The sequence below is a fragment of the Drosophila yakuba genome, chromosome X (genome assembly GCF_016746365.2).
Source record: "Drosophila yakuba strain Tai18E2 chromosome X, Prin_Dyak_Tai18E2_2.1, whole genome shotgun sequence".
NCBI classification, from domain to species: domain Eukaryota; kingdom Metazoa; phylum Arthropoda; class Insecta; order Diptera; family Drosophilidae; genus Drosophila; species Drosophila yakuba.
This window is the reverse complement of record NC_052526.2, coordinates 20203766-20225689: the sequence shown is the minus strand read 5'-3', so window position 1 is coordinate 20225689 and position 21924 is coordinate 20203766. Positions and strand designations below refer to the sequence as shown.

At 41.9% G+C, this 21924-nt stretch overlaps 1 protein-coding gene across 1 annotated transcript in view; it reads right to left on the bottom strand.

The window, feature by feature from the left end:
- LOC6526100 (myosin-G heavy chain) overlaps positions 1-17753 on the bottom strand; it is a 31727-nt gene extending 13974 nt beyond the window's left edge. The window contains exons 1-4 of the mRNA XM_002101881.4: positions 17295-17753; positions 14529-15109; positions 13603-13819; positions 1640-1840 (exon numbers count right to left, since the gene is read on the bottom strand). Of these exons, the coding sequence (XP_002101917.2) occupies positions 1640-1840; positions 13603-13819; positions 14529-14933 (823 nt within the window). The 5' untranslated portion in view covers positions 14934-15109; positions 17295-17753. The remainder of the gene's footprint in view (positions 1-1639; positions 1841-13602; positions 13820-14528; positions 15110-17294) is intronic.
- Positions 17754-21924: the final 4171 nt, after the last annotated feature.

Below are 21924 nucleotides of genomic sequence, written 5' to 3'. Positions count from 1 at the left end.
TTGCCTTTGGCTTTGGCTTTGGATTTTCGGGCTTCTGTGCTTGTGTTTAACCCCCGGGATGCGCATTTCCAAGTCGCTTTTCGTGACTCGTTAAAGGATTAAAATCATTTTAATGGATTTTTCAAGCTGTTGTTTTGTTGTATAATTGTCGCCTCTATTGTGTCTCGCTCTGTTTTCATAAATAGGGCACACATACAGTTGGAAGCAGGGTGGCATTGACAGGAACCCATCGTCCTTTGTCCTCCGTCCTTCGTCCTTTCCCCGTCTCATTTGTCATCATATTTATGCTAATGGCTCGAGGTGTTAATGAAGCGAGTTCGGAGGGTTATGTCTTTGCCAAGAATTTCATAGAAAAGTTGGTCTGAGAGTCACAAGAACTGCTAACCAAAGCGAAGTTCGTAATGTATTTATTGAAATTATTGTCTATTTTCAGAAGTTATTTTCTTTTTGAAACTTTAAAAATAACAAACAATCTCTTTCAGTCCATGCTACTAGCCTATAAAATGGGTGCTCTTTTTAAAATATATTCAAATATTCAAATTTGTTTGATTTAAGGAAATCTCTGATTTTTTTCAAACTGCAGTTGTTACATAAGCTGGAGGTATAAATATATGAAATGTATTGGTTGTTTTGGTGACAATAAACCAATTAGTAACCACTTGAGATGGATATCCAAGTCAACCGGGACATTAACAAAGCTGTTAATCAAACCAGCCTTTCTTAGCGAGCCCACTTCGCGACCTTTTCCGACATAACCCTTAACCCCAACCATCCATAACCCTTAACCCCAACCATCCATAACCCTTAACCCCAGCATCCATAAAAGCGCAAGTCAGCCCATTAAGGACTAAGCCCGACTCAATTTGCGATGAGTCCAAAAAAGAAGCTCGCGGCCATCGTGGGAAATGGAAATGTAAACCTCGGAACGTTGCTTCTTATCATAATGAGGGGTACTTGCGCGACCTATCGGGTTATAGACAAAGATCTCTAATTAACCCATTAGCCAATCCCAGGCCGATTTTGCAGCTTTTTGTTTTGGCCCAAAGCCGCCGGCATCGGGATTTTGGCTTCGGCTCGCTTAAGCCCTGGATAAAAGGTATATTTATTTACAGCTAATTTCGCGTGTGGCCCGCGGCCAAAATAGACAGGCAATAAGCTCACCTGGCTTTAACCAACCAACCCTCTGGCTTTAACCCCCGACTGCCCATTTGACATTGATACGTGTGGTTCGGTGTCTAACGAGCGACAAGCCCTTGAGGCCATTTCCCAAAAGCCGCTTAGTTTCCAGTTTAGCTCCCATCAACTCACTGCACCGAGAAAAACATTGGATTGCATTTTGTTGGCAACTTAAAGCTCTCTGAATGTACTTCAAACTTAAAAACCTTTAAAGTTAATTGAGCAAACGATTTAAGGCTTTATCATGAAGAACTTACACCCTTTACTATTAATTTAGAAATTCCTTTAAGTGGATAGTGAATTACACTTCTATAATGCTATTTCTTTTGTACAAACTTCTATAACACACGTATTGAATAACCTAAGCATTTGAGTTTGGTGCATTTTTCTCAGTGTGGCGGTGATGTTATCGCTTAAGCCTTCCGAATCCGATTCCCCGGAATGCTCCACCTGTTCCGCTTACCTGGCAACTTGAAGGGCAATCCGGCCATAAGTGGATCCGGTCCGAAACGTTGTGGCCCAAAGGCGAACGGATGGAATCCCTGGTGTCGCACCTTCGATCTGGGTTCCCTTGGCCCATCCACGGTCACCTTGATGGCCTTGGTGTAGGTGGCTATCTGTATGGGGTTCGTCGAGATGACAATCGTCAGTGTGAAGCTCTTGCCTGGAAAATACATTAGTTTTAAATGTTACAAAAATACATTCGGACCTCTTAAATGGTATTAAATCGTTTGAATTCTTACAAATTGTTGTGTAAATTTAATCGAATTATACAAATTACATTCATTTATTGCGCGCTGAGTACACGTTATTATAATTTTAAAGCTACTTGAAACTCCTTATAAATTTCAATTAAATTACGATTTAAAGCTTCAATCTGCAGCTTCATTTTAAGTTTTAACACGCTTTTGTGAATTGCAAAGGAATATAAAGTACTTTTAGCTGCCAGCCCGGGCCAAATATTAAATGTTAATTTTCGCGACCATTGCAATTCAATCGGGGGCAGAATTACACACCACCCACCGCTACCAAAACCACCCACACCACCCAAGCCACCCAAACCACCCAAACCACCCAAACCACCCAAACCACCCACACCACCCAAACCACCTTACCCAACCCACGTGCCACCCACTCTTTTTGGCACTCCGCGGCAGCTGCAAATTATGCTGCGAATTTATAGATTTGCCATGACCCTTTGGGTTGCCATGGCCAAAGTGGAATGGGTTCTAGTGGGAGATTGGGAGATTGGCCGCCGAACTGCACATGGAAATTAAAGTGCGGAATTTCGGATGGGAATGGAGAGCGGTAACGTTTTTCGCGAAAATTAACCCCCGACGGAGTTGTGAAAGCTTCATAAAAACATCACACACATGCAGATTTTCAAATTTCCAGATTTTCATTTTCAGAGCGGAGCGCATAAATGAATGAACGACTGCAGGATGCAGCAAGTCATGGGGTTCATGGGGGTCATGGTGGCCATGTCGGGGTGTTGAATCAAGCTTTGAGAATCGAGAACCCAACTATACACATATATGCACTTCCTTCGCAGCCAATGCAATATTAAGTAGCGCGCGGCGACTTTGACATGCCAACTATTGTGGCTGTGTCTGGTCCATATTGCATATTGCATATTCCATCTTCCATATTGCATATACCATATTCAAAATCCCATATAGCAAATCCCAGATTCCATATCTCGTGCCCTTAACCCATCGACGACCCTTAACCCTGCACAGTCCAACCCCGAAAACGCTGCGCTGCATATTTGAAATATCCATAAAGTGGAACTCCCAGACGCGCGAATACAAAATTCATTTGCCAAACATTTTAAATGCCAACGTGCTTGAGTTAATCAACGAAGGTGAAAAATTCAGAGGGTTCAGCTTTTGAGGGAGATATCTTTTAGACTAGAACTTGGCACACAAACCGCTTAAATCAAAAGCAATACAAGAAACTGCAAAGGATTTGGGTTTATTAAATATTCAAAAATAATTGTACAATTTTCCACCCATTGCTACTACTATTATGCGTACTAGTTCTCATGATTTTACCACACGGTGCATTCACCCACTCCTCATAATGAAGATTTCTTTCTTTCTTTCAAGACTCGATGATCTGTTAACGAAAACTATGTATGTGCGAGTTGTGTATGCAAATTTGCCCGGTCATATGGCCTCATAATCCATTTAATGCACCCCCAAGCCGACGAATAATTTCAAGTCATTTGCAGCTTTCTGGTCTACAACCAACAAATAGAAACACATAAAAAACAAACAAACTTCTTAGATTAATATTAAATTAAACGAAGCATGCAAAAAACGCAAGAAGGCGGTAATCATTAAGACAAAGGGCAGCAAACAAACTGACGACGTCTGAATTTTCCCTTGGAGGCGGAGGCAGAGGCGGGAAAGCAGGAGAGCGGAAAAGCAGGAGAGCAGGAGAGCGGAAAAGTGGGGGAAAACCCCAGAAACCAACGCAAGAAAACAAATGAACATAAACACAGGCGAAACGAACCAAGAAACCCAACAAAATGAAATGAAACTTTTTTAATTATGCGCCCTCAGCAACAGCAACAGCAGAGCAACAAGCTGGAAAAGTGGGTGGGAAATGGAAAATCCCGAAGGGGGAGCGGGGGCTTCAAGTCAACAAGAAGGAGTAACCAGAGAAGGCTCGCAAAGTGGCTAAAGACAAAAGACTTTGGCGTCGTCTATTTTTGTTTTTCGTATTTTTTTTGTTTTGTATTTTGTTTTTTTTTGGCTCGCTTTTGTGTTTTGCCAAATGAGCAAGAATTGCAAATAAATCTGTAGCTGCTAGCCATTTTCCACCAGGCCTGCCCGCCCACTCTTGCTGCCATTTTGGAAGGGGGCGTGGCATGCACAATAACGGCGACAAAGAACTTTTGCCTGCTAATAAGATGAAAAACCATTAAAAGTCGACACAAGTCGCGTCCATTGCAAGTGGAAAATTCAGGGGGGGGGGGGGGTGGGAGTCAGGGGGGAGGTGTGGAAAATTCAGTGGAAGAGGCAAAGTCAAGTGGGTGGCAGTGGGCGCGTACACTGTGTGTGCCCGGGTTAAAATGTTGTCATTTTCGCAACAAAGCAGAAATTATCACCACTTTGCAAAAGGCGACGACAACGACAACGACAACGACGACGACGGAAAAGGAGCTGGAAAATGCGGAAAAAGGGCAGGGAAACTCGAGGTGGCGCCACGGGTTGGGGATGGTCTCGGTGGCTCGGTGGACAAAGTCTGCACCCTTTTAAAAAGGACCCAACTGCGACATGTGTGTGAGTGTGTGGGGACACAGTGGACGCCAAGGTAAGATCAAAGCCGTAGATCAAAACGGTTGAGAACTGCTTATGGGTGTAGTATTTTTAATGCGGTATAATAACAGTTTATAGCCAAACTAAGTGTGTAAGTTTAGTTTTTAAAACAAAACTGTGCTTATTTAAATTATGCGCCATTTACTTTATGCACACATTTTTATGCAGCGCCTTACGAATCATTCCCTTCAACATTCCCCTAAATCTAAAGTCAATGGCTTTAATTCCACTGTGACTCATTTGGTTGTGTGGGTGTGTGTGTGTGTGTGCCGGGCGCTAAGTGATTTTAAAACAAAGTTTTTGAAACGTTTAACCTTACACAACAAAAATGTTTCATTTGCTGGCAGAGCAGAGCAGAAGCCAAAGCCTTTGCCATTGCCATTGCCATTGCCTTTGCCTGCATTTTAACTTTCGATGCTGATAATGAAGGCAGACCTGCCCCCAAAAAGGGTGTGTGGGTGTGTGGGTGGATGGGTGGATCCAGGACAGCAAGGACACCAACAAGGGTTCGTATGCTTAGGCAATTTAATGGCTGCCACTGCCACTGCCACTGCCACTGCCACTGCTGCCTTTTGCCTTGTGCGGCGTTAATGTCGTTAGTAGCATGGCGCCATAATTATAATTTGACATAAGACAAGAAGTCTGAGGTTGACAACAAAATGACATTTTAAATACAGCAGGATGCGGAACAAGGATTCAACCCCCAGAACGCACAACACAACTCAAGTCAACTCAACTCAACTCAACACTGTTGAAGGACACGCCCATCCCGAAGGCGAGTGCTCGTATTTAGACACTTAACAGATCATAATTTCAACACTTTGCCTAATGCCAGTGAATTTGCTTAATAGCCGGGCTTCATCGACCATTTCCAGGGGATCAAATGTCGGTGGAGTCGAAATACCGCCTTCTCCGCCTTCTTAGCCATCTTAGCCTTTTTAGCCTTCTGTCTCACATGCTCGAAACTTTGCCCTGAGCCACAGCAAAAAAATATCTTAGCATTACAGTTCGCCCAGTTCGTTGGGTCCAAAGAGTCGAAAGAGTCTACTTCTTGGCAGTTTATTTGCATAAGCTCCCACTTTGACTCCCCAAAGGCACTGAGATCTGAGCTCCATGCCAGCCATAAATATTCATATGTTTATTTTATAGCAAAAATACAAAGTTTGTGTGGGGCGGGCTTCCCTTTGCCTTTCCCTTTGACTTGGCCAAGTTGCGACTGTTTTTAGACATTTTGTTGATTGTTAATGTTGCCACTGTCGCTTCAAGCTTTTTATTCTCAAACTGCAGATTTTTATCATTACTCTTTTTTGAACTTAAGGCTTGCGCGTACTTGACCAAAAACTGCCCATAGCAAGCCATCTTAAAGCTTCAATTTGAAACTAGTTTGCATGGATTACTGTGAATTATTAAGTTAACAACCAGCATGCACTTAAATGTATTTTTAATGATAACTGCTTGCAGTTCAAAAGACGCCGACTTGCAAATGCATTTCCTGCAAAAAATGTTGCTGAAAAATGTGCAATTTCTTATTTTTTTTTGTATAACTTTCAATGAGAAATGCTTGAGCTTGCAGGTTTTCATGTAGCTATTCACTAGAGTTTGGCTGTATTTATTGATAATGATTCAGTTTCTTGGCCTTGTCCTCCTGGCTTTGCCCATTGGAAATGGGACTTTTGCCCGAGGCTGTTTTTCTTCTCGAGGGTGGATTTAAAAATAATGAGAGTGGGACGCGATTTGGTTTCACTCGGTTTTGGTTTAATAATCATAAATTGTAACCCCTTTCGACGCGACTTCTTAACTGCGCGCTGTGTTGACATCCGTTTTTCGTTGTTTTTGCTGTTACGCCCAAGACGATGGTGGATTGCTGGATTGGTGGATTTTTGGATTTATGTTACATGGCCGGCGGGCGAAATGGCGATGGAACAACTTTCTCACATGCCGAAAAAGGAAATTAAATTTTCCAGCCAAGTCAGAAATTATATTGGCAATAAATGAAGACACAGCCGAGTAGACGAGCGGCAAAATGAGACCGAGTCCCAGACGCTGCCTGCAATTACGGCCTTCGCAGCTCGTCCATTGGCGGCGGGGGTTGGCTGACAAAACGCCGGGGTCCTGAGATATACGCAATGCTGCCAAACAGGAAGCCGGAATCGACGTTTATTAAAACGGAAACTCGAGACAACTGTGCGGCGGCATCGTCAACATCAGCACAAAAATCGGGCAAAATCCGGCGAAAAAGAAATCTCGGAAAAGGAAAAATTCAGGGGCGCAGATGGAGTGGATGGAGGCGGAAAGAAAATAAACGCGACAAAGACGATGGCGACAAGGACATAATTCTGTCCTTGGGGCTAGCTGATAAGCCACCTCCACCCACTGAACCACCAAACACCCACCACCATTCAGCCACCACCCACCTCCCACCGCCCAACCGCCCACACAAAGGAAGGCCGCTAAATTGCAATTTTCAAGATTTAAGCGTGAACAATAAATGTCACATAATCTGTAAGTAGCCAAATAAAGGGACTAAGCTATTTAATTTAATTTATCGCATTTTAAACATCCAGCAAAACAATAAGGCCAGACGAACGGCACAAAAAAATGGTTCAAATAATATGTATATAAAGCGAATTTATTGATTGCGGTCGCTTGGCCCAGGAAAATCCGAGTGCCATGACTTATAAATACATTTTGGGACACAATTTGTTGGAATGTCCATTGATAAGAGCAGCAGACATAAATTAAGGCAGCAGCAGATAGGTTAAGATAGCACGAAATTCTATGGCAATTTTTACTTGTGTTTTTTAAGGTTTGGCGGGCAGCCGTAGAAAATATTTTAGTTTGAGAAGATGTAGAAAACTGACCCCTATTCTAACTTCTTAGTTAAATAAAAAGTAGTTTAAATGTTTTCACTAACCTAATCAAGAGATTAAATGCAGTTTGTTGCGTGTTGTTTGAATTATCTATTATTACATTGCATCCTTTATTAAAAGAACACATTTTATTTACTGGGACTTTTCATGGAAACTGGTAAGCCTTGGAAAAAAGTTATATACATACATGTGGAATGGTAAGGGCTACTTTTGGACTATGGAATATTTCCCAGCTTTTTGACGCTCTCCTGAACAAATTTGAATTTTACAATTAAGAAACCATGAAAGTGTCAACAAATCTTGAGGGCCAGTTGGGGTTTTTGGGAACTCCTTCTGCTGTTTCTCAGGACCGATGATGCGGGCAGGAAAATCCTGTGACACATTTCATTATACAAATATCAATTAAGCACACGGCAAACACACAAATGACTAGATCTTCTGTGTGTGTGAGTGTGTGAGTGTGGCAACACCAACCGGAAGTTAGCCACCCCATGGAAAATCGCGGGAGGGGGTGGGAGGCGGAAAAAACCTGTCATAAGGGCTGGCGGCTGCTTAATGAAAATTAAAAATTCAACATCAAACGCAAGGAGAATGTAAGGCAGCAACAACCCCCACGGGCGAAGAAGTGTTAATGTGCCATCTGATTTATTTATGCCAGCTGTATGTGGAGTGTGTGTGTGTCTGTTGGTGTGTGTGTGTGTGTGCGGATTGCATGAATTTTGTGAGAATTCGTGACTTCAATTAAATTCCATTCGATACTCAAGGAATTTCCAACCGATGATGCGCAAGTAATTTCCGAAATTGGATACTGTGTGCCACCAGCAAACAGGCAAATACGAATGCAAACAAACACAAGTCCCGGTCCTTGTGTTTGTCTCTGTATATGTATTTGCCTCTGTGCATGTGTGTGTGGGTGTGTGGGTGTGTGTGTGCATTTGTATTAAATCAAATTTTAATTGCGCATACTTGTCCCTCGGCAAATATTTGCAACGCTCGCTCGCCACCGCCTTTGACTGGAACTCCGTCTCATCCGCCAGCGAAACTGGTCAAAATGCTTTAGCGACAAGGAATTTGAGGCCAACACACATACGCAAACACACCCACACACACACCCACACCCACACTGTTCAAACAAACATTATGAGCCAACAGGCAAACAAACAAACAAACAAATAAACAAACAAACGGCAAAGAAAATTCAACTGTTTATTCGCCCACCAAAAAAAAAAAAGTTTACAGAAGGAGCATTAAGTTAAGCCCTCGGAAAAAGGAAAAGAATAAGTCAAAAAGATCACATTTTCCAGAAAAGCCTTAAATCGGTGGAATCGAGAATTCATAGTATGGTGTATTAAATAACAAAAGTAGAAGAGCATCTGCTTTAAAAAGATTAAGCCAAATGCTTATTTAAGTCAAGAAAAATTGCTGTATCTTCTGATTTTTGCAATTTCCGATATGTAATTGTAAAAAAATGTTTTTATTTGATATGAGGCATAAGAAGCTTTAAGTCGAATCTGGGGCTTAAGTTGATAAAACTTACTCAAAGTTCTGCCATGCTGCGTACACTGTAAACAATTCATAGGTGCTTAGGTGCATTTTCACATTTTTTTTAGGCTCCTTTATATATGTGTGTACATTCCTGTGAACATTAAAAGTGTGTACATTCCTGTAAACATTAAAAGTGTGTATATTCCAGTAAACATTAAACAAGCGTTCTTATTAACGTTATGTGGAAAGGCGTTAAGTAAAACGCTAAACGGGAACAAACTGATTTGATAGGAATCCGCTAACTGGAATTAAAGATGCCAGGTTAATAGGGGTAGCCACGGCAAAAGTTCACTCGGCTGTAATTCCCCTAACGATGCCCGATGGAATCCTTGCCAAGGAGTCTATATAAATACCCAGATGGCGAGGTCATCGGGCGGCTGGCGGTGGACTGCTGCTCCTTGGGTGGCTTTGTGGGTGGTGGGTTGGTGGGCTGGTGGGCTGGGCGTCTACGACTAATGCCTAAATAAGTAGAAGCCGCCGCTGCCCCGCCCCCAAGAAAGTATCTAAGCGGCAGCTCCTAGGAAATCTGTCAAATGTCAACGACAGCAGCGAGTTGGCAACGTTGAACGGTGGCTCATTAAAAAACGAACTTGTCCCATTCGATGTTGTTTGTGTTGTTGTCTTTTGCCTTTGGTACTGTTGCTGACACCTGGGCAAAAGTTTTGTGTGTGTTTGTTGGTTTATGCACGGAGCAAAATCAGCAGTGCAGTTGCCATATTCTACTCATAAGGAACACAAATGTTTTGAATGCTTTAAATTTAATTGAGCCCATAATAACCATAATTAAGGGTATTAGCTTAAATATTTATATTTAATTTCTAGATATTCCTAGAAGCTTCTTAACATAACACAAGTAAGGAAAAGATTTTAAAATAACTAGTTTTCTTGGAAAAAACCTATATTCAGTTTGCTTTTTAATGCGTGTGTTTAAGTGATACAAATAAATGTCTTTTTCAAGGCAACCTTATCAAAGGTATAAACAAGGTAGACATTTTCGCTCAGTGCTCTTCGTAGAGGCCTTGGCTCAAAATGGCGACCATTTTGGCTGTTGGCCTGGGCGTTTATCACATTGCTGCTATTAATTAAGCTTAACGAGGTTACCACTCGCAACCACACCCCCTCGCCAAAAAAAGGGGGCGGAATGAATGGGGGGGGGGGGGCAAACTTCATAATGAAATTTCACCTTCATCTCATTAAAAGTCTTGAGCATTTTTCGAGCGCTCTGCTGGAAATTGATGCGTGTCAGTTGGAAAAGGGTTTTTTAGCCCCAGTCGAGGAGGCAGAAGGCAGAAGGCAGTGCCACGCCCCTAATCCCCACAAGGCGCCCAAGTCTGTTTGCCAGTTTGTCTGCCATCGCGTTCTCGAGTTTTCCAGCATTCGAGTTTTCCAGCTGCTGGCTGGCAACGCTGGGGCGCACATTTAATTTTTAATGAAGTTTAATGGACGCCGGATGCTTTAAAGAAACTGAGGAGCGGAACTCGGAACTCGGCAACTCTGCAGCTCTAAAGCACAGGAACTCAGTGGGGAACAGAGCAGCAAAAAGGACCACTGGAATATGCACTTCAACCGGAGCAGGTTGCACATTTTTCCTTCAAATCTTCAGTTGCTCTTGCAGTTCTAATGTAATCATTACTTACTTGTTAGTTGAAAAAAATTCTAATCAATAACTAACTATAACTAAGTATAACATAAAGTATTTCAATCAGTTATCAAACGATCATGAAGACAATCAGCTAATGCATTTGACAAAACTGACTGACAATCAACTAACTGCACTCCCGAAAATTCCGGGGCTTCGTAGGGCCCAGTCTACGGGTTTGAACTGAGCAGTAAGGATGCAATAATCACTTGCAGTTAATTAACATATTATCTGCAGCTTAGATGTTGCATTGCACTTTGGTAATGCACTTCAAAGTGCTGGCGCATCAGTGTGCAGCTCTCTCATTTACATGCATATGGCATCAATAATTACATGTGCCGGACCCCCGAACCCTTAACACTTCACCCTTAACCCTTAACCCTTGGCCGCCCGCCTACACGGCAGAGAAATCTCTTTCGACGAAACGGCATCCAAGTGATTGTAATTCATTAGTCGACAACAACAACAAACCCGTTGCATTTGTGCACATGTATGGTGTACGGGAGAGGTGTGGATTATGCAGTTTCCGCTTGGCTGCAACTGCAGTTCCATTTCCCCGTTTGCCATTTCCACGTTTTCCATTTCCATTTCCACGCCGTCACGCCATCACGCCTGCAATTGCGATTGCGATTGCAGCTGCTGATGCCGCCATTTTATCTAATTGCGTTGCCCCCAAACCAACGGCATTACGCATACGCCGCGTGGTCCAAATCATTAAAATTACGAGTGCTTCACGCACGGCAAAAAAAAGAATTGGGCTTCAAGCAAAACGCAGGATGGGAACCGCAGGATGGTCAACATATAACAGCGGCTTTTGGGACCATGTTCAGCATAAAGTTCAGTTCTTAACATTCCAAAGACAAGGAGCTCTTACTTATAATTTGAAAATAGAGTCATCCAACAATTAACGCCGTAAATCAGTTTAATTTTTGTGTAATTTACCCCAATTGAAATTATAGTTTTACGACAGTGTTTTGATTTCATGGATTTAAAAGCGTTAACATAAGCTTGTACATTATACTCGCTTGTAACGAAAGGACAAACTAAATGCCATTCCATTCAATCCATTTAAAATGTGCTATGAACATGAAGCCTTTGAATGTGTACATGTTTAGCTAAATAAAAAGATAAATAACCTTGGTAAGGAAAATGAAACACAGTTTTGAGGATCAACCAACAAGGTTCATCATCAGGCGTGTCTTTCTCCGTTTCCAAATCTCGTTTTATTCCCATAAAACCCACGAACGAGAGGGCTTTCCCTGCAATTGCGATAATGAAAGGCTCTTTTACAGGACTATCAATAGAGCTGTCCTCATGCGAGCCACCACCCCATGCATGGCCATGCGAGCACCCTTAACCCATGGAGGCCCTCATAAATTTGCTGCATACCGAAGGGCGCTGGAGCGTCTGCAGCCTTGACAACTGCAAGTGGCATTAGTTGTAGCGAGTACAAATACGAATACGAATACGAATACAAATGCAAATGTAAATGCAAATACAAATACAGATACGAATTCAACGGACAACAATTACAGTTGCAGGCTTTGCATTACTTTTCCCTAGTACAAGGGATTTGCATTTGTTTGCTAATTGAAATTAAGCAAATAATACGAAGCGAGACTTCCACCCACGTAATCCCTTTGTAGCGCATTAAAACGAGAAGGGTTCGCAAAAAATGAAAGTAAATAAAACGAAAAAAAAAACCGAAAGGGTTCCCGTTTCGGGTTAAATAATTTAAATCCATTTGTAAAACATTTGATGCTGCCCTTTGGCAATTGTCACGCCCCTTTGCCCCTTAGCCCCTTTGCTCCTTGGCTTCGTTTTTTTTTTTTGCTACTTTTTCCGCCGATAATTAGTATGGAAAAGGCCCTTGGAATAATCAAATGTTTAAAAAAGATTTGCCAAAGTGAATCCCGAGGAATTATTTGCCACTTGAAACGTTTAAAAATGTCAAACAAGAGGATGGCCGAAACGGATGAGCGGATGGATGGATGGATAGATGTACTATAGATTGCTCCAAAACTCCGCTGATGAGGGTGCCCAAGGAGACCTTAACCCACCAACCACCACCCAACACCCACCATCCACCACCAACCCCCCCGCGATTTGTCGCTTTTTTCGAGGGGTCAGACAAACTTAATGAGCAAATTGTCAAATGCCGCGGCAAAGCGCGCACTTAGACATGCCCTGAAAAGTCCCCAAGAAAAATAACTTGGGCGAAAGTAAAAGTTGCCGGGGCTTTGAATAAACAGTTACGCTGATTTAATTTGCCAGCAACAAAAAAAAAAAAAAAAAAAAAAAATTAAGGATGAGAAAAGAAACCAAGAGCGAAAATAGGAAAAATGAAGGCGAAGGAAAATTCTATCACAGTATGTTGTCTGTCACCCTCGATTTGATTTTTAAATTGCGTTCGTGATAAATTGACGAAATGAACAGCAATAACGGCGGCGAGAAAAAATCTCAAGCAAAATTGACAACTGTCAAGACTGTCTGCCGTCTGGCTCCCCCCCCTCCCATTCGACGCCCCTGGACGTCCCCAATAGACATATAAAAATTAACTACAGACTACTTATCTTATTTGCTGATGCCAGCCTGGCCAAAACGAACCGAGGCCCCAGGACCAAGCAAGGACCAAGGATCAAGCGCCCGGAAGCTGGCTACAAAAGTTTGTCAGCGGCTTTTGATGTGTTGTCCTTTATATGGGCAAGTGATTGTGTGTGTGTGTGTGTGTGTGTGTGTGTGGATTTTTGATTATATTTCTCGGTACATGGGGTGTCCTTTTGGGTGTGACAATATGCAGGGAACAGGAAGCGAGCAATCAGCGCGAATGATATGCCAAATGGTAATGACCAAAGCGAAAGAATACAGCCAACCAGACGTTTTTTTCAATCATTCTTGAACACTCATAGCAAAGTGAAGTACTAGCAGTGAGTGGATAATAATAACATTTACAAATAGCAAACAAACATTTTAACGGTACGATACATTTTTTGGGACTGCTTTTTAAAGGGGGATTTTCTAATATCTTTGTTAGCAATTCACTCACCCCTTCCGCTTCTGCCCACGAAGCGCAGATCATTGAACTTGGCCACCTGATTTTTCATCACGGCCGTACAGTTTCTCAGTTCGCCGCAGAAGTTCTCATCGTTTCCGGCTCTAATGGTCACTATAGTGCCGTCCATGACCTCGCCCAGCGCCAAAACCTTGAAGGCGATCGGTAGAGTCTTGTTCGATCGCCAGTGCGTGGGCAAAGTGGTGCAGACCTGTTGGAATATTAGACAGTACTTATGAGATTTAAAGATATTAACCACTTTTATTTAAAAGCATCAGGCTTTTGAATCAACTCGATCTTTATGCATTTGAACAAGTTTTTTAACTCATTTCTGTAACAATTCTTAAGAAAATACGAGGAAAATAAAGTTTGGCACACAAGCTAATGGACATGGGGAGAAAAATGAAGTCTCATTTAAGCTGCAACAATATTATAATGCATTTGGGCGTCAGACAAATTGTTATTTGTGGCTTTGGTAGTTCCCCAGATCTGGACGATCGTACGGACAAACAAACGGACAAGCAAACGGACAAACAAACAGACGAACAAACGGACAAGCGAACGGACAAACAAAAGGACAAACAAACGGACAAACAAACGGACAAACAAACGGACAAGCAAACGGACAAACAAACGGACAAACAAACGGATAAACAAACGGACAAACAAACGGACAAAGAGACATAGGGAGGAAGATCGCCTTGGGTAGAGATGATTCTGCTTAGAAATAGATGTATTTATTGTACTCTACTTTTTACACACATTTCCTCTACCATCTTTATACGTTTTGAAGCCTAGTATACAATCTGACGCAATGTGAATCATTATTTTAGCCGCGAACTTTACAGAAAAACATTGTTGACTTGTTCTATAGAGCGCTTAATCTGTGCAGCTATGAGAGATGAGATAGGTGTACCCACCACATGTGGAGACCCCGTCTTGACCAGCTCGCCAGGATGTTCGGCTAGCAGGACGTCGACGGTGCGCTCGATGAGATTCTCGGGGGTCAAGTAGGGACTCGTGTCCACGGGCTTTGTTTTAACATTATTATTATTGTTGTTGTTGTTGTTTGTGGTGCTGTTGTTGTTGTTGTTGTTATTGTTGTTGTTGGTTGTGCTAGTGTTGTTATTGTTGTTGCTGGCAGAAGACTCAGCATTCCGCCGCTTCGTTGTGGTCGTTGTTGCTGTCTGTTGTTGCTGCTGCTGCAACAACTGTTGCTGCTGTTGCTGTTGCTGCTGCTGCTGCTGGTGTTGCTGCTGGTGCTGCTGCTGCTGCTGCTGTATTTGATTTGAGGTGGTCGAACTGACCTCAGCAGAAATGTGCATTATTGCAGCTGCTAGCTGGGCACAAGGTATTTCAGGGCCTCTCTTTGGTTGCCAGTACTCAGTGGATTCAGTGGATTCAGTTGCCGGCGGGTTTCGTGGGTTTTCGGTTTGATTTCAATGCCTGCCTCAAAGAGTCGACGCTTTCAATCCGATCATTGTCAGCTCATTTGGTCAATCTGGAAAATTAATGTGGACTGCCAGTGAGATTCGGACTGCCAAAGGATTTTTTGTGTGTCTGTACGTTGTTCCCCAAAGTCATTTCCCTGGATAGTCAAATAATAAAAGAAACATAATTATTTGAATTTAAATTTAAACAAACAAAATCTAGTAAAAATTAATCAAATAAATTACTCGAAACATACTGACAAATTAAGTATCAAAATGACACATGTTTTTCACACGTTTTCTTTACGTTCTGACGAGACACCTTGTCTCCAAATACAAGAAAATATTCTATAACTAGATGGTACCAATGCACTTCACAATCGTTTATTTCGAATGCGTTTTTTGGAACACGGACACTGAAACTTTGTTGCACGAACTGCGTTGCTTTTGTTGTACGGCTCTCCTTTGTTTTCCAGTTTGCAGCCCGCATAAGTATGCTGCACTTTTTGTTTATTGCCGTCAGCGACAACAGCTCAATTATTATTGCACTTTGACCTCGGGAGGTCGGGGACACAAAGGCATATCCAGATTCGGAATCGGAATCAGAATCAGAAACTGTTGCTGTATAGTATCGCTATCTGGAAACCAAACAGAAAACAGAAAACAGAAGCTGGCGAATTGAATCGAATTGAATCGAATCGAACTGAATCGAATCGAATCGAATGCAATCGCAGCGAACCGCACACCTTTGCGCACAATTTGCATTTAAGCCGACGTCGGCGAGTGCAGCTCAATTAAATATTAAAAAATCATAACCAATAATGAGGAATTTCGACCCGTAGGCAGTGTCCAAACTAAGATGTACGACTGACAGTGTGAGTTGGTGGGAAAAATCCATTTTATCATCCATCAAATGGCGAAAAAATTGCCCGAAAAAGGGGGGAAATTATCGAAAGCGCCAGATGTTGCCGGCTTGTGTTTGGCCAGCCAGTCGCTTTTGTTTAAATAAAAACCAGTGCCGGACACAGTCGCGTTTTGTTTTCACGTTGCCGCTCTCTTTTTTCACCAACTATTTTCAGGATACTTTTCACTGCGCTCTGGCCAGGCCTCTAAGTTCTGCGATGGAAGAAGAAATTATATTTTTTTAAATTCCCCAGTGAGCTCATTAATTTTCCAACACATAGTTTGAAAAGTTTGAAAGATCTAGCTTCCAAAAATATCCTCAAATCAATATTAGAAACTTTTCTTTTTAAAAAAGGGGTATTTTGATTAATTTAAACAATTTTTTTTATTAGCTATTTTCTGGAAAAAAAGGAAAGACAGAGTATTCAAAGCATCGGCTTATTAGAACCCTTGCAATGTCCTTCTTGTTTTGCAATGTAGTAGCAAGTGCTGCACAAACACAAACGGACCTAGAGATATATGTACATATATGTGTGTACACGCTGCGTATACGCGTTTTTTACAACTTCCGCTCTGAAAGGAATACATATGCGTACGTGTGAGCCTATGTGTATTATTATGTGCATTTTTTACCAACTGCCGAATGCAGATGTCCAGCCAAATGAGCTGGCCAAGCGACTATGTGGCCACAAATGAGGGGAAGGGGCGGGGATCGGGGATCGGGCCACCAAAGTCGGTCCAAATAATCGGTTAACAAACAAGTCGGTGGCGGGGTTAGCCACACAATTAGACCAGCAAATGTAAATGTGTCCGTTTGAAAAAAATGGATTTATGCCGAATTGTGGTGCTTAGAAAATCAAAACAGTTGACTTGATTTCCAAAAATTTAAAGTATTTTATTTTATTTTTTCAGTGTGTGCTTCTTGGTAGAATTAGTTGCTCTTCAATTTGTTTCAATTAAATAGTATATAATTAAGGAAAATTCAATTATAAAGTATTGAGAAAGGAAAAAAAATGTTAATAAAATCATAAGTACCTTATAACAATAATTATTGATTTGATGCAATATTAAACAGTGGTTTTTTAATTTCATCTTCTGATACGCATTATAGGTGGTCCTTAGTATTATATATTAGTTAGTTACTATTTATTTATACTAGGCAAAAATGTTTTTGAAACAAAGCAATAACTGAATGAACTTCTGAACGAATTTTATGATCAATAACATAACATTTCATTTAATTATAATGATTAATATTAATGATTACATTAGAGAAGTGTTTTTAATTGCAATCATTGCTACTACTATTAATTGTGTGTATTTTATGGATGATCGTGTTTACGACACACTTACGTATTCCCAGTTTTTATGACTACTTTCTTTTCTCCCAGCACTTTGTATTAGTTGGAATTTTATTTTCGACGAGTATTTTTGTTTTGTTGCCACCACAAGCACTACAAAAAAATGATTAAATTGCGGCCAGACTCTTTCGATTTCGGGCTATCTAATTGCGGCGATAATTTGTAAATTTTTTTTTTTGCCACCGGCACACACACAAACACGCACGCTAACGCACACAGATGCACTGCCACTGGCACAGACACAGACACAGATGCAGATGCAGATGTAGGGACTTAGAGGCACAGCCACATGGACACATACACGGGGGCTGAGACTGGCGATCGAATCAAACGACACGGAGATATTAAACTATTTTTTGCGGTAACCATGAACGCGACCACTACGAGCGGTTGGCAACGCCGACCACCGACGTCGGCAGCGACGTCAACCGCGACCGCGAAGCCGGCTGAGGAGCCCCGATTTGGAATAGAGCTAGTGCACAGCATCCAACAGTAACGAAGTCTCACGCAGCGCGCTCACGAACGAAGTCGCCGGAGGACGCGAAAGACGCGAAGGACGCAGAGGACTCAGAGGACGCAAAGGAGGCAAAGGACGAAGAAGCGCAGGCGACGCCTCATCATAATCACAGGCGAAAAGAAACAGGACCTCCTCATCCCCACCCCCCCACCTCTGGAGCACTCGAAAACAGCCAACACCCCCTGCAACATCATACCGCCCCCCAGGGGAACGTCTATGTCGACTTCTTGCTCAACTGCTAGGGGTATATACAGTCAAGCCTCCGCAACGTGAACGCGAAGGCTCGTATTACACGGTTATACCTTTTAAATGAATATTTAAATATTGAATATTATTACCTTTTAATATTGTTTTAATGGGAAATTTTGCAAAGAACTGCACTGTTTTTAATGCAATATGCGGCACGAAGGACCAAAGACAACCACATTAACATATATTGGTGGTCCCTCGAGCCGGATATTGTCACTTTTTGGTGACAAGAAACTTAACTTAGCTACTGAGTTTTGTAAGAACTCTTTGAAATTTTGCATATGGTGGACATTCAGTTGTCTCGGCGGGGTTCCATTTATTGAGTTTGGATCGTACTGCTTCTTGTATTTTTTCCTCATCTCCGGCTGTTGTTGTTGTGCTGGATGCTTGGATGCCGCCTCTCCTTCTTTTTGGCTTAACATTTACCGCGAGAACCAGTAGCAGCGGTTGTCCTCTGGCAGCGCAGTCGGCGTCGGCGTCGAAGCCGGCAGTGACGCCGGCAGCGGGAGGGGGCAGGAGGCAAGGGGGCAAGGGGCAAAGTAAACCGAAAACCGAAAACCGAAACCAGAAAACGTCAACTACACCACAAGCAGAAAGGCCGCAACGACGTCTTCAAGTTGGACAGAGAGGAGTAGAACCACCAACCGAACCACCGAGCGCCCACCTCACCACCCACTTAGCAGCCACCGAAGAAGAAGGGCAACCCACCACGGATCTTAGAAAAATTGCGCTCAATTTTTTGGCGCACTCTGGAAAAAATTCCAGAGGCGTCGGCGAGAGTGAGAGGTGCATAGAGGGCGAGAGAGAGATGGGCGAACTTCTTGAGTCTTTCCCAGGCTTTTCTTAGCACTTCAGTGTTTTTCTTTTTTTTTCTTCATTTTTCTTGCTTCAACCCCCGAAAGAATTCCTGCTTGGAAAAGACTCAAAAAAATGCTCTCATCTCGTCTCGAAATGGAAAAAGCAAAAAAAGAAAAAAAAGAAAAATACAAGCGAAAGCAAAGCGTTGGAGACGCGGCTTTGTGGCAAACCAGGAATTGGTAAGCCAGGGCGAAAGAGACGGCCTCTGCGTGCGAGAAAGAGAGCGCCGATGTCTTGTGGCTGCCATTTGCGGCCAAGAAAAGCCGAAGAATGAGTGAAAAATCGCAACCACACAGGGCACAGTCGCCCGCCCACCGATGAAAATATACAAAAAAATTCCCTACAGGGCGGTGCTAAATACTTCCTTGGGTTTTACGGTTTATTTATATTATATATATATACATATATATATATATATATATTGTTTTTATTTTCGGCTTTACACGTTGTTTTGTAGGCCTGTGCAACCCTCCTTCAGTTTGCGGTTTCTTCGAAAAAGGGGGTTAAGTGTGCGGCTCATGGGTTAAGGGGTGGTGCACGGTGTATATGTGTTGGTGTCAGCGGTTGCGCACCACCAAGAATGTTTGTGCGTGTGTGTGTGTGTGTGTGTGTGTGTGTCTGTGTGGTTGAGCATTATGAAACCGCAGGAATTATTACACGCTGCGGTCGATTACTATATCAAAACTCCTCTAATCAGGCATCTGTATTGGACAGGGCGACTGATACACACGCACACACACAGAGGCGTAACCACAACCACTATTGCTACCACATCCCCCCACACACACACACACACACACACACCCACCCACCCACAGATCGCACACTTTGACAGCCAACCAAAACTACGCGTTCCGCTTGAGTCGATGCAGCCAATGAGCGGATTTCGATTGCCAAGTCGCTGGCAAATTCGCCAGCCAGCGGCGGGAAAATCCCGCTGGAGCCGCGGGAAAATGGTGGAAAACTGCGAAAAATCAAAGGAAAAAAACATAAGTGGAGGCACTTTGATCCGTTTCTAATTGGAATCACTTAGCATGGCAGCCATCATCATCAATCAAACGCCATATTTATATGGCGATATTTTAAAAGTCCACCAATAACTCATTTCAAATGGTAGTACATGGTAATACCTGAATATTTGCTATAGAGTTTTGAATAATATCGTGAAAAATTCCCATTAAAAATTTAAATTTTTAATATATTTTGCGCCTTAATATTATGTCTGGATTATCATCATATCTAAGGGAATGTTTAATTTTTAGGTCCAATCCAATGTACTAGGTACTATGTACAAGGTACTATTACCCGTATGTCTATTTCTACTGTTTGTTATTAATGCTTAAAAAAAGAAAAAGATATCACCATTTTAATAAATTTAATCTACATTTCTAATGGCAAAATCGTGTAGTGAATAGAATACACCACTACTTTATGGATGCATTTAAATGAATGCTATTTTCGTTGTACGTAAGTAATACCATTATACATATATGGGTATTTGTTCCTTTCTCTCCGTTTTTGTTCTAAAGTCTGGGAAAATTTCTTTTCTTTTCGTATGTAATTTGCGCCCAATTAGTAGATTTTCGCATGTGTGTGGCAGTGTCGACAGTTTGAACAAGTTCTGTGTGCTTATCATTAGCCGAACACTCTGACACACTCGTTAGGTTTATCGATGACACCCTTTTCTCCTCCAAAAGTCCCCCCAACCCCCCCAGCAACCAACGCCCCTGCCCGAGAAACCAAGCCAATTAAAACGATAAACCAAAAATGCCCAGCGGCGTCACCAAAGAGGGTAAATAATAATGAGAGCTGAGAGAGAAATAATGAAAGAAAAAAGACGGGAAAATAACGATTTTTTACTTTCCACTTACAGTTTCCTTGGCTTTCTTGCCTTTTACACAGAGAAAAAGTAAAAAGTTAAAATAACTATTTTTTAACTATATATTTCATATATGAACTTATCTCAATTTAATAGCAAAGCAAGAACATTGTTATAAATATTAAACACAGATCTTTTTCTCGTATTTAAGAAAAGGGCGCAATCTAAATGTTTCACTTTCAGTGCACCGCTTCTTGTTCCCCTAGTTACTGGCAACGAAAGGCGTTCAAGTTGCAAGACCGCTAAGCAACGACACCAGCACCGCCACCCACTCAACCACCCCCCCGCTCCCCTCGCAAGAGGAAGGACAATTATGAAGCAAGTTGGTCGCCGGAAGCTCAAGAAGCACAGCAGCGAGAAATCCCTGCTGCCGCCGAAAGATTTTGTGCAAATAATTCTAAAGTGGAACGACAATGGCTGCAAAGCGGTGGCAAGTGCCACTGAAGTGGGTGGGTGGGCGAGTGGGTGGTGGTGCTGGGTCATGGGTAGTGGGTAGTGGGTAGTGGGTGGTGCAGGTGACAGGCGGTACGACGCTCTTCACTTAAGGGAAAGGGTAATATTTACTTAGTAAAGCAGCGCAATAAATGTATATTTTACCATCCTTTTGCACAAAAACTTTTTAATAATATATTAATATTAACAAAATTAAATACTTTTCCTGTGCTGCCATAGTTGAAATTTAAGGAAACTAAATTGATAAATGAAATTAATTTAAGGAGCTCGGGTGTCTGATTTGAAGTTAAAATATGCTTTAAAATAGCTGAGAAACTATATGAGATATTTCGGGATACTTTTCAAAAAAGTCTTACTTACAAATAAAATTTTTTTTAAAGAGTTTAAAGAAAAAATGTAAACTATGGTAATACATGTTTAATAAATAAGTAGTTTTTTTCTTTCGGCTTTCTGAATATTTATTTTAACGCTCATTAAATTTAATTTAATATATTTATGTAGAGTGCGGTGTAAATACAATTTTTTAGCTTAAACTGCGCAAAAGGGTAAATAAAATTCAATTAAAGTCCTGCTTTTTTCCCAACCTCTTCAACCGCCTTCCATTCTGGCCCATTGTGTTGATTTTTCTTTTAATTGTTGCGGATTTGAGTTCTGACACATTTGTCA